The 12434-nt window shown below is 41.8% G+C and overlaps 1 protein-coding gene across 1 annotated transcript in view; it reads left to right on the forward strand.

The window, feature by feature from the left end:
* Window positions 1–1748: 1748 nt before the first annotated feature.
* LOC111152003 (tetraspanin 12) overlaps window positions 1749–12434 on the forward strand; it is a 63753-nt gene continuing 53067 nt past the window's right edge. The window contains exons 1-2 of the mRNA XM_022510259.1: window positions 1749–1913; window positions 2867–3002. Of these exons, the coding sequence (XP_022365967.1) occupies window positions 2937–3002 (66 nt within the window). The 5' untranslated portion in view covers window positions 1749–1913; window positions 2867–2936. The remainder of the gene's footprint in view (window positions 1914–2866; window positions 3003–12434) is intronic.

Raw genomic sequence — 12434 nt, forward strand, 5'->3', positions numbered from 1 at the left:
GAGCTCTGAGCTCAGTGCCTAGTCTGCGTGAGATTCTCTCCTCCCTTTGCCAGTCACGCTCTCTCTCTCAAATACATAAATAAATAAAATACATTATTAAAGTTTCTGAATTTTGAAAAGGCAACTTAACTGCTTTCTCTAAGTAGAGGAGAGCTCTATTCAGTGACATGGGAATTCCTTTGCACTCTTTTTGTCAGTTTTCATGGCAGTCGTAGAATCCCCTCAAATGGGGATGGTTTTCCCTCACAGAGGAATGTGTGCACCAACAGTGGTCAGATGGCGGGTTTCTCAGCACTCCTCTGCTGAGAGCTGGTGTACAGCCTAATTTTAGCACAAACTGGTAGAAGACATAAAACAGGTTTCTTTACTCTTCTCCATGATTCCAGAACATACTTTATTGCCAGAGTTAGAGTCATCTGATGGATTACTGCAGGTTCTTCCTGGTCTTTTGTGTCAGAAGTCTATCTTTGTATTATTTTGTGCTTGCTGCCTTACATTCAGCTTAGTGACTTGTTTACCAAGATTGCTCTTAATCCTAACCCAGAACTCTCGGGTTCTCTTTCAGTCTTGATTTTACTTCTACCCAAATGAGAGTGTGTGTCTCATTGTCACTCTGGTCATGCAACGACTGACTGCAATCAACCGCAGAACTCCAATTTTCTTTTTTCCCCTAAAGAAATTTAAGGAGGGCTTCCATTATTGTTTTCTCAAAGATGTTGCTTGTATTTCGTGGACTTTGTATTTGTTAGTATAGTTTAATTTGCCACACAATGTGCACAGAAGTAATCATAGATATGTGGACTATCATGAAGCATAAAACATCAAAACTTTATATGGGGACAGATTGAGTGATTTTTTTTTTTAAGTGTGAAACTTCTTCCTTCCAAAAGGGAAGGTAATTTTGGAGGGATAGTCTACTATTATTACTTTAATACTTTCTGAATTTCTAGTTTAAAAACAAATTCAAAGACCCATTACTCTGTACCCAATTCAAGTTAAGTCATCCAGTTAAAACTCAGACAACTTTATTGGGAGAAAATTTTGGAAACTTTGGGTTACTTGTGAGAGTTAAAAAAAAAATGTTTCTATTCTGCGTATCAGAGTGGGACACGTTGACTCTGGTGTTTACATAAATTCTATCAGTGCACCATGGAAGTGGGAAAGAACAGTTTTTGTTTTTGTTTCTTGTTTTTTGTTTTTTTTTTCTTTTAAACCAGAAGGGCAACAAAGCAGTAAGAAGGATCATAGGGCACCATGTTAGTGACAAATCACAGGGTTGGTTCCAGAAAGGTTGTGAAAACTAGTTTCTCATTGCAGGAATTGGGTTGGGCCACTCCTCCCCCCCCTTCCCAAACACAAATATTTTCATATAATAAAAGCCTGTTTTCCTATGGTTATAACCGAGCCTCCCCTCCTCGGACACCACCATTTTAAAGGGGTTTACTGAGCGGAACTTCCCAAAGTCCGTAGGCTTTCTCTCCTTCTGGACCGTGTCTTGTCGAGGTGAGGCGTCCCTTCGGGGGCTCACGCCGGGTGAAGGGACAAGAAACACCCACTCGGATCCAGCCGGGGCAGCCAGCGGCCGGAGCATGCGCTGAGAGTTTGTGCAGCTGGCCCTGGCTGCCGCCGCTGCCTCGTCCGGACTTGGCGAGGACTTGGGAGGGACAGCGGCGCTGGGAGGTGGCTTAACAGAGACTTTCCAGCAACTGCTGCCCAGGACTTTTTTTTTTTTTCTTTTTCCCAGGAGGCGGCGACGGCGGCGGCGGGGGGAGAGGAAGAGAAGGAAGCGTCTCCTGCTTGAGCCAATGCAGCCCTTCGGCTCCCCGGGAGGAGCGTCCCTGCCCCGATGAGCCCCCGCACTGCCTCCCCGACCGTCCCCCGGCGGGAGTGGGGCACGGAGCCCAGCGCCGACGGTGAGTGGCCGCACGTCTCGCGTCTTTCCAGCCGGCTGTCCCGCCAGCCCGCCGGCGGCTGTCCCCGGCGCTGTGTGCTAAACTACTTAGAGGCTGGCGGTGGGGCTCCCCGCCGCCGGCGCTTCCCCCCGCGCCCTGCCGGGGGCGCGCGGACGCGGACGCGGTGGCGGGGCGGGGGGACCGCGCTCGGCTTTGTGCTGCTCTGGCGGCCGGGAGCGCGGGGTCGCGGCAGCGGCGGGGGCCGGGGGAGGGGGACGTGAGTGACTAACCCGGCGTCTGCACAGCTGCACCGGCCCTAATTCCCCGGCGCCCCTCCCCGCCCCCGCCCCGGGCTAATCCATCATTCCCGGCCGAAGCACCATTTCTCACGTTCTCCCAAAGAAACCCTAGTCGCGGGGCGGAATCCCAGCTCAGCGCCGCCCCCCCCCCCCCCCCCAGTGCCCTGTGTTCACACCCGAACTGCGGGTGGGGTGGGGGGTGCGGAGTTGGGGGACCCAGGAGCTGTCCTAACGAGAGGGACACTTGCACCCGCGGACTCGCCGGCGGCGCCTGTGACGTCTCCCGGGGATAGTGTGGTTTCCAACCTTGGGGACAGTTCTGAGTTGAGCTGTCCCCGAGGAGGGGCGTGGACTGAGGGAGGTTTTAAAGAGCGTCTCATCAGAATGCAGAGGACACCGCCGCGCGTCCCCTGAGAACGGGAGTTTGCTGTGTGCCTTCATTCATCCGGGAGTCAGTCTTTTCTCTTCTCAGCAGGTGTTATCCGAAGCCAGTCTGGAACTTTAGGCGAGTTTAGGTTACAATTACAACTTTAACAAATGATCTTCGACGAAGCGATGTCTCGAATGACCTAGGCTTCGTACCAGACTCGGGACCCGGCTGAGGGCGGGCAGAGGAGGGATGGGCTGGGGGTGCGGAGCGCGGAGATAAGTCCCCTGTTCTCTCTGCCCCTGCAGATCGCTGCTACTCGGCCGGTGGGAGTAGGATGTGGTGAAAGGATGGGGCTTCTCCCTTTCGGGGCTCACAATGGCCAGAGAAGATTCCGTGAAGTGCCTGCGCTGCCTTCTCTACGCCCTCAATCTGCTTTTTTGGGTAAGTCGAGCAGTTCCTCTGCACCAACAGGTGGGGACGGCTGGACTCGGTTTCCTACAGCCACCACTTAATGCGCCAAAGGGCATGGCTAAGCATTAATTAATTACATAGGATCGCACCCTCTACTTTTCAGAGAAGTCAAGTTTGACCTTAAAATGCCTTTGATCTAGCTCAAGTGCCATTCGTAATTAGAAAAAAATAAATGGACGCCTGGATACTGGTGGCAGTAAAATTAGACTTGAAGTTAATCTAGGGATATAAATAAATGCACGTGCTTGTGCTTGTAGATAAGAAAATTATGCCGTACTACTTAGGGAACTGTTTGTTTTCAGGAATTTCAGATAACTATCCAAGCCATAAATTGTTTCCTTACCTCATACTAGCCTATAAAATTTGGTTGGGGCAAGGAGTCCCACTCTGTTTTTGTAGGAATTCATACACATATATCCTATCAAAGGACCGGGTAAATTTTTCTAGGAGATTCCATACAGCCTGAAAAGGTGGTTTTAATGCAACTATTTCTAAGTTGGCAAAGTTTTAAGGAATTTTGTGTATGCTTTTGGAAAATCCCTTAACCATTTAAGGAAATAAAATACATAAAATTTAACAAGCTCATGGAAATCTTTATGCTGTATGAGCTAGTGACTTTCTATGCTTTGCACCCAAGCATAAATTTCATTATATGTTATTAATAATCAAATTATTATTTATGAAACTTATGAGGAAAATATAAAAATTAAAACTGATGCTTCGAGAAGCTGTCATACTTAAGCGGATCATTTTTTGCCAATTTTGTGTTCTATTAATAACTCATCATTTTCTATTAGAAATATTAATATGTGATTTATTTGTGTGACTGACTGGCTAGCATTTGCCAGCGTCTTTTCATAAGAGGTAACTGTGGTCTTTAGAGGATGATATTTTGGTTTGAATTAATTCCTATGGGTGCCTCCATTTTAAAGTGACAAATTAAGGTTTACTTCAGTGAGTAATCTGAAAGATAACCTAAACTGGCATCATTTTTTTCCTCTACATGAAAATGAATAAGCATCAAATAGTTAAATTCACCACTTGGAAACGTAAAATCACTAATCAATCTTATTGCAGTTTTTAATTCTAAATATGTACCTTTTTCAATGGGTCATTCAATTATCTGCTTAGCCATAAGGTTAAGATTTTGAACTTTCTTTTTTTTTTTAAATGTATAATATCACTTGTATTTACTAGCTTTTCACTTTTCTGCTTTATGCTTTTTGATTCTAGAATCATCACATTTTTATAACTAAAAGGAGATTTAAAGATGACTTTGTTGAACTTCTTTCAACAAATTCATTGTGAATGAGAAAACTAAGTGTAGGTTAGTGGCTGGCCAGAGGTTAAATGGCCCAATGGTGACAGTATCAGGAGCACCACTAAGTCTTCTTGCTCCTAGATAGTGCCTTTACATGGATAATTACTGAATTCTCAATCTTGGAATTACTAGTTGTTGTTGCTGTCCAAAGAATGATGATTTGGATTTTCTTAATAATCTGTATTATGTGTCGGGGGAAACCCCAATTATTTAACAAATGTATTGCTCTTCTGAGTAATGAATTTGTTTAAAAAAATTTATTCCTTCAATTCCTCCAGGGCTTGTTTTATCTCTGAAGAATGTAAAATGTTATGTCTTTGTTTTTATCCTGTACTTCAATTTTCTCACTTTCTATGTGCATGTTCTGATATATTTATTTATTAAGATCCCTTCCCCCTTTCTTCGGCTTTCTTCTGCCAACTTTCCCTCCAGCAAAATAATCCATGTTAACCGCATCATATGGATGTCTCTGTATTTTCCTTTATTTCATACAAAGATGTATTTACTCATATCTGTCCACATATATGCATTCATGTACATTTATATGTACATTCCCAATATATATATATATATATTTTGTTGTTGTTGTTAAATTGTTTTTCTCATTTAGTCATAGGAGTGGGATTGCTACATTGGAGCATACCAGATATCAACAATAACAAAGTAGCTAATCTTTATATAGTTCTTACACTGACCAGACACATTTAATGCTTCAGTTTCCTAGTCTGTGAAAGAGGGATGAAAGTTTTTTAGAGTTGTTGGGAGGATTAGAGTTATAATATGCATAGTGCTTGAACAGTTGCATTTAATGATGCTCTCCGTGTGGTAGTAGTGACAGTAGATAGTAGTGTTTGTGGTCGTTACCACTCTTACTGCAGTAATGATGCTCAAGTAGATTATCAGGAAGTGGATTGCTTTGTCAAGGAATGCCTGTGTTAGTAATAGCAGTAATTGTTATTCTTGTGATTAATACCACTACCACTGCTACATTTCTCTGACCCAGAACTCCTGTCCTGGGAATCTGTTCCTTAGGAAGAACACAAATAACACTCCATTATATGCACACAAATATTTGTTGTCATCTTGTTGGCGTACAAGCACCTTTTAATTGTTGTCAATTGGAAAGGTTTAAAGTAATATTTCACTGTTACTTTGTTCCCGCCCCCCCCACAGTTGAGCATCAACATAATTTTCTTTAGACCTATATATATTTCATGTATATTATTTCATTTCATGATTCATATTCATTAACTATTTCATATTTACCATATAGTATGCCTTATTGTTTGCCCATTGATTTCATTTATGTTGTTACTATACAATAGTTAAACAAAGTTTCATATGCTCTTTTTAATAGAATTTTTCTCTAGGATTTTAAATATTCTTTCATTTTCTCTGTTATTTCAAAGCATCCACCTTTCTTGTTTCCATTAAGGTTTCTTTTTGCCTATGGACTTTAAGCTTATTTTATATGATTAAAAATATCTGTTGGGGTTTTTGTTGGAATTGTATGAAATGCACATCTAACTTTGGGAGAATTAGCATTATTCTTTCGGTGTTAAAACAATGTTTGCAGATGCTCTATTTCCTTACTGAGTCAGATGTTGTTTTCAACCTTGTGCCAGGCGCATTCCTGGGCTTTCTTACACTACTCAAGCATCTAATTCTCATAACAGCCCCGGAAAATTGTTTGTTTGTTTTGGGGGGGTAAACAGAGGTTGCTCAAAGAAGTTCAGTAACTTGCTAGTAAGTGCCAGAACAGAGACTCAAGGTTCAAATTTTTTTCCTCCAAGGTTTGATAGAAGTTGAACTGCTGGACATGGTGGGGAATTTACTTGCGGTGGAGAGGCAGACACACTCCGTAGGAAGGGATTAGCTGTCCACCTCCTCATTCCAAGTCCGCTGGAGCTGTGCTTCTCAAACCAGTCACCTGGGCATCTTGTCAGAATGCAGATTCTGATTCAGGACCTCTGGGGTTAGGCCTGGAAGTCTGCTTTTCTAGCTCCTCTGTGATGCTGTTGGTCTGAGTGCCACGTGTTGCAGAACAAGGAACCCGTCCTTGCTTTGAGCTGTCACTGGAATCAGAAGCAGAATAAACCAGCATAGCATATAAGCCCAACTTCTTAAATAGACCTCACATTCGGAGTATGCAGAGGGATTGTTCTTGCCTCAAGTTTTGCAGAACCGAGAAGCCTGCCCTTATAACCTCTGGGATCAAAAGCTGTAGCCTTTTACTCCTCACTTGGCATTTTGAAATTCTTTTCTCCCTATCTATTTTCTATTATATTGCTACCATCTCCCTTTCTCTACCCAAAGGATGTTAGGGAAAAGAAAACTAAATCTTAACTGAAGACCTCTACGGTTTTATTTTGCTGTTCTGAGAGCTAAAACTTAAATAGAGTGGTTTTTCTTTGGAGAATGTTTTTAAATATGAGGCATGGACCTAAGAGGAAGCAAGTAGGTCACAAATGCACTGCTTTTTCTCCATTACTATGGATCCAGTCATCTCGATTTGCCCTCTGTTGAGTGGCTTTTCCATGTTTTGAAGAAGCTTGATCCCAGTACAGCTGAAGTGGAGTTGGCACACAGATATTGGGCCCTCTGGGTTTCTCACGAGTGTTGTGGGTTTGGCATGGGAGAAGTCACTGGGGACGCCCTGCACGTGAGTAAACCACCCCGAGAACTCTTTTGAAACCATGATTCACATTCTGGCCACAAAGAAGCAAGGAAATGAGTTATTTTTACTTCGAACTTATCCCACTTTTACTGTTTAAATGGCATATTATTTAAGTTAATAAAAGCTTTCCTCCATTTAAAGACAGCTTCTGTGGCTTTATAATATGAACCCTTGCCATTCATAGATGGCAATTTTCTGCTGTTACAAATATGGATATATACAGTTGTTTTTGGAAGTTCCTGCCATTGATGAACACTTAACATTTATCAAATATGTTTATTATTTTCTAAAAATATAATATCCCATCTTTAGTTTTTAAGTCCTATAAGAGCCATTGCTTTTCACCACCATTACTAAAGATAGTAGCAATAGAGATAAGCTTCTCTAACGAAAACCTGAAAAATGGACAGGGACTCTAGTTCACACTTGGGGATATATGCAGGGTAAATGCCACAGCAGAAGGTCAATGTTATGTTTCTTTTTCCTTGGCCATAGGTAGTGAACCTTAGTTATTTGGCTCATGGCAGACCCTAAAGAGATTCTTGGCAAGAGGACATTTGTGTCCACGTGGCATTTATTTAGTTATATAAAAATACAACTTTTTAAAATTAATACCCCTAACTTTATACTCTGAAAGTCATTGACGTTTTCTTTAACTCTAAGGGATAGGGGAGAGCCTTCCAACAAATGTTAGTTTTTTTTTTTTTTAAGATTTATTTATTTTATTGAGAGAGAGAGAGAGAGCACACACAGGAGCGGGAGGGGCAGAGGGAGAAGGAGAGAGAATCTCAAGTAGACTCTGCGCTGGGCACAGAGCCTGATGCAGGGGTCAATCCCACAACCCTGAGATCATGACCTGAGTGAAACCAAGAGTAGGATGCTCAACCAGCTACCACTCAGGCACCCCAAATGTTACTAATTTTTCAAAATAAACTTTATATAAAGTTTAGTCTTGGGGCAAAGCTGTTACATGCTTTTTATATAGTGTGGCCCCTGCTGAGCAAAGATAAGCCATCACATGGTTCATAAGGACCACCCTTTGAAGAAGGGCATGGGGGATTCTTTGGGGCACGTCCCTACTGCAGACCTGAGGGGTACTGACATTGGGCTGCCAGCCTCCAAATAATTGAGAATTGATTTACCTTTATATTTCAATAAATCACAACTTGAATCCCCCCCCTTTTTTTTAAGACAAAAAGGAATTTTAAAAGTGCCTAGTCCAGTTCTCCATTTTCAGGATGAGCAAAGGTTCCAGAAGTTTGAATTACTTGTCCAGGTTCTCTGTAGAGATCGAACAGTAACTAAGTTCCCCATCTCTCTTCTGCATTCTGCTCTTTGCTACCAGATTTGACATAGAAAGGAAAATTCAGGTAGGTGGTTTTAAACATCTATCAGCCTAGAATAGAAATTACTGGTGTCACTGTTACTTTATATGAGACTCTATGTTATGGATGGCAGACAGTTGAAGGACTTAAAATTCTCTTTTGTAACTATGCCATTGCTATTTGGTGGAAACTATAGACGTACACTTCACAATACATTTAGGGAATGTGCACACACATAAAATTCTGATTTAGAAAACAACTTGATGCAATCTTTATTTTTACATAATTAGATTTGAGCAAAACCAGAATATATTTCCTTTTTTTTTTTTCTAGAGATTTTTTATTTATTTATTTGACAGAGATAGATCACAAGTAGGCAGAGAGAGAGGGAGAGAGAGGAGGAAGCAGACTCCCTGCTGAGCACAGAGCCCGATGCGGGACTCGATCCCAGGACCCCAAGATCATGACCTGAGCCGAAGGCAGCGGCTTAACCCACTGAGCCACCCAGGCGCCCCCTAGAATATATTTCCAACACAGCAAATTTCATATGTATAAATATTTGTTGAGAGCTAACATTTTCTAAATGTTTTGCAAGACAGAATGTGGCAAATGTCCTGCTAAGTAGTATATTAAATATATTTCTCTAAAGCAATATTTGTGTTATTTTCTAAACATTTCCTTGAACTACAAACAATATTTTACAATGCTGGAGAAAATGTAATAAGGAGTTATATGCCTAGTTACATGTGATAACCAAGGTGTTCCTAATCATTTAATCATGATGAATGACAGTTGAAGAATTATTTTATTTTAATTTGGAAATTAGTAGAAAATACCATTATTAATAAGGAGTCCTGAATGGCTTGCATAATTTGTGCTTCTAGATTCAATAGCATCAAGGTTAGTATTGAAGTGACCTCATTTCATTTTAGCATAGTTTCTTGGTATAGCATGCCTTCTGTATGTTATGGCTCTGATATTCTCAACGCCGGTGAGTAACATCACTCCTTGAGAATGAAACTGTTCTCAGACATTTAATGTAGCTGGAAATAATGTCATAATAAAAAACAGTTTAATCTCAGAGTTGCTTGTTTGCCATAAGATAAGGCTTTGGATTGATATTATTTATTTTGATTAATGTTCTAGGCATGGCTGCCATGCTTGGGTAACTACTGTGCAAAAGAACAGTAGAGTCAAGTAGAAGTTTGTAATTCAAAGGACACTTGAGAACACTTAAACCAGCTTCTGACCTGATATATAAATCTTCAGTCTTGTAATTCAGCAAGCATCTCTCTCCTGGAAAACTTCCAGTGGTACAAAGCTTAGCTCTTCTTAAAGCATCTCCTAATTTTGCTAATGTTCTCATCTAGCAAGTTGAAATGATTTCTCTTTATTATAATTATTTTCTCATTCATTCATCGACTATCTCTTGGACCTCACTGCTGGGCTTGGTACTCTGCTTGGTGATGGGGCTATAAGTAGTGGTCTGTGGAGTGAGATGGGTGTGTGAAAACAGAAAGCAGCCGATAATTGCTCTGTGAAGTCTGTCCAAGAGCACTGGCTATGGGGAAGGAGGGAGTAGGGAGAAGATCTTTACATGCTGGCTATTTGAGTTGATCTTGATGGGTAGGGTTGCTCTACTCTGCTCCTGAGGATGGAAAGGCTGGGACAGGGTGCATCCCAGACAGAGGGAACCACACGGGGAAAGACACAGGGGCTTAGGGAGATCTGCATGGTGCATGTTGGAGAAGTACGAACAGCTTTTTGTCATCTGAGTACAGAATGCATGTGGGAAGGAGCTGGCAGCGAGCAGATTGAAGAGACAGTGTCATGGTGATTGAAAAGGGCCTCTGTGCCCTGCCAAAGCATTTAAATTTGAGTCTCTAGGAGAGAGTTGGAGGTAGTGGAAGTGAGAGCCAAGAAGGTACCCGAGGGGCAGCGAGGAGAGCTGGATAAGCAGAACTCCATCTGTGTTTCCTGCAGCTACCGAAGGGCAAATTTGATGTGGAATCTGTGAGCCGGAGAGTTCATCAGAAAGTGATTGTAATGACCTGTCAAGAGACTGAGGGCCTGAACTAGCCAGAAGTGGCAGGAAGCGGGGAGGAATTCACCAGCCGTGGTGGGGGAACAATCTGTAGGACTTGAAAGTAATTAGATGTAGGACTGAGGAAGAGGGAGAGGTTCAGGCTGTCTGCCAAGTTGCCAGTTTCTGTGATTGAAGCATTGATTACACCATTTACTGAGATAGGAAACACAATGGGAGGGACCCAGAGGTTTTGAGAGTTCAGTTTCAGAGATGTCAAAACTGAGAAGGGCCATGCAAGTCCAATAGGTAGCTGTATCACAGAGCTTTATCCCTGATCCATTTGCTAGACCTTTAGATAGCTGAAGATTCCATTTCTGAACTGATTTAGGAGTCGTCTCTTAAGCTGACTGAGAAAGATTAAGAGAAACCCCTGAGGTCAAAAGTGACTTGAGGTAGTAGTAGTAGGTAATATACGGAAGAATCCTACTCCTTTAATCATATAAATCCTCTGTGAAGTTGGACTTATTATCATAGCAGTTTGTATGTGAGGAAACAGGCTTAGGAGAGATTCAATGATACCCAAAGTCATAGAGCTAAAAAGGGGCAGGCGTGGAATTCCAACCAAGGCTTTTGGATTTGGTGGTTTCTTACAATCATTATGGCCAAGCCCATATGCCTTAAATGGCCTCCAACACTGTATTATCTGGTCCCTGCTTGGCTTTTCATTCTTACCACATGCCAGTTTCCCTTCCTTGAGCAAGTTATGCTGTCTTCCACCCTGGGATCTTTGCTTTTCTTTCCGACCGAATGTACTTTTTCAATCACTCTTTCCTTAATGAACTTGATAATTAACCCTCAGATCTTCGTCTCTGAGAGATGTTCCTTTGACTCCATGAAATAGGTCAGGCATCACACAAAGGAGGCTTAGAGCAACTTGTATTATTCCTTCCCAGGGCTTACTACAGTTTGCAGTTAGACATTTACATCTTTGATGGGTTGGCTAATGTGTGTCCTTTTAGTAAATTTCACCATAGCCTAGAGGTGGTGCCAGTTACTGCCGTACTGTTATCCATGTTTCTCCAGCACATCATGAAGGACCTGGCCGAGAGCAGTTGATCGATATATATTTTTTGAATGGAAGAACTACTTCAAAACCCATGCACTTAACCATTCTATGCTGCCAGAAATGTTTTGGAATATACCACGTGGAAGAATTATACATTTTTTGTTATAAATGGAAGAACAGTGTATAAGTGACCACTGATAACAGACTGTGCTAAAATAAAGAATCTGTTAATTTATTGATACCTGTCTCAGAACTAGGGTATTGAAAATTAGCTAAACAGCCTATAAGAAATTAGAGGATGGAGAAACCAAGATGAGTTATTACGTTAAAGAATGATAAAGAAAGGAATTATTTATAACTGTGCAAGAATTTGAAGTAATTAGGGACACCTGGGTGGCTCAGTTGGTTGGGTCTGCCTTTGGCTCAGGTCATGATCCCAAGGTCCTGGGATTGAGGTCCATATTGGGCTCCCTGCTCAGTGGGGAGCCTGCTTCTCCCTCTCCCACTCTGCTTGCTTCTGTTCCCTCTTTTGCTATATCTCTCTGTCAAATAAATAAATGCAATCTTTTTTTAAAAAGTATTAAAAAAATAAAAAAAGAATTTGAGGTAATTACATAAAATAGCACATTAATAGGTTTTCCTGTCTCCCCATGAAACTTACAAGGTATTTAAAGGTCCACATACAGCCAAGTAGAGGGAGAACACGTAGGTTCAGATTTAGTCGTGTGGTCCAGGTACCCTGCTAGCCCTGTGCATTTTAATAGGTTCTATTATTATTAGGTATAGAGAAGCCAACAGATCAGATGACTGCCATTGAAAAGATAGTTTATTATACTCACAGATCGTGTGTGCAAGACAGTACATGTCTCATCACAAGGGCTGAGAGGGAAGCATTGGGGTCCATCTCAAGACCAAAAGAGAGGGACTGGCCTTGTACTTTTACTGTGGTTACATCCACAAGGAACAGGCCAACATTATATGTTAATG

Source organism: Enhydra lutris, unplaced genomic scaffold (assembly GCF_002288905.1).
Source record: "Enhydra lutris kenyoni isolate GAN:26980312 unplaced genomic scaffold, ASM228890v2 scaffoldscaffold27, whole genome shotgun sequence".
NCBI classification, from domain to species: Eukaryota; Metazoa; Chordata; class Mammalia; order Carnivora; family Mustelidae; genus Enhydra; species Enhydra lutris.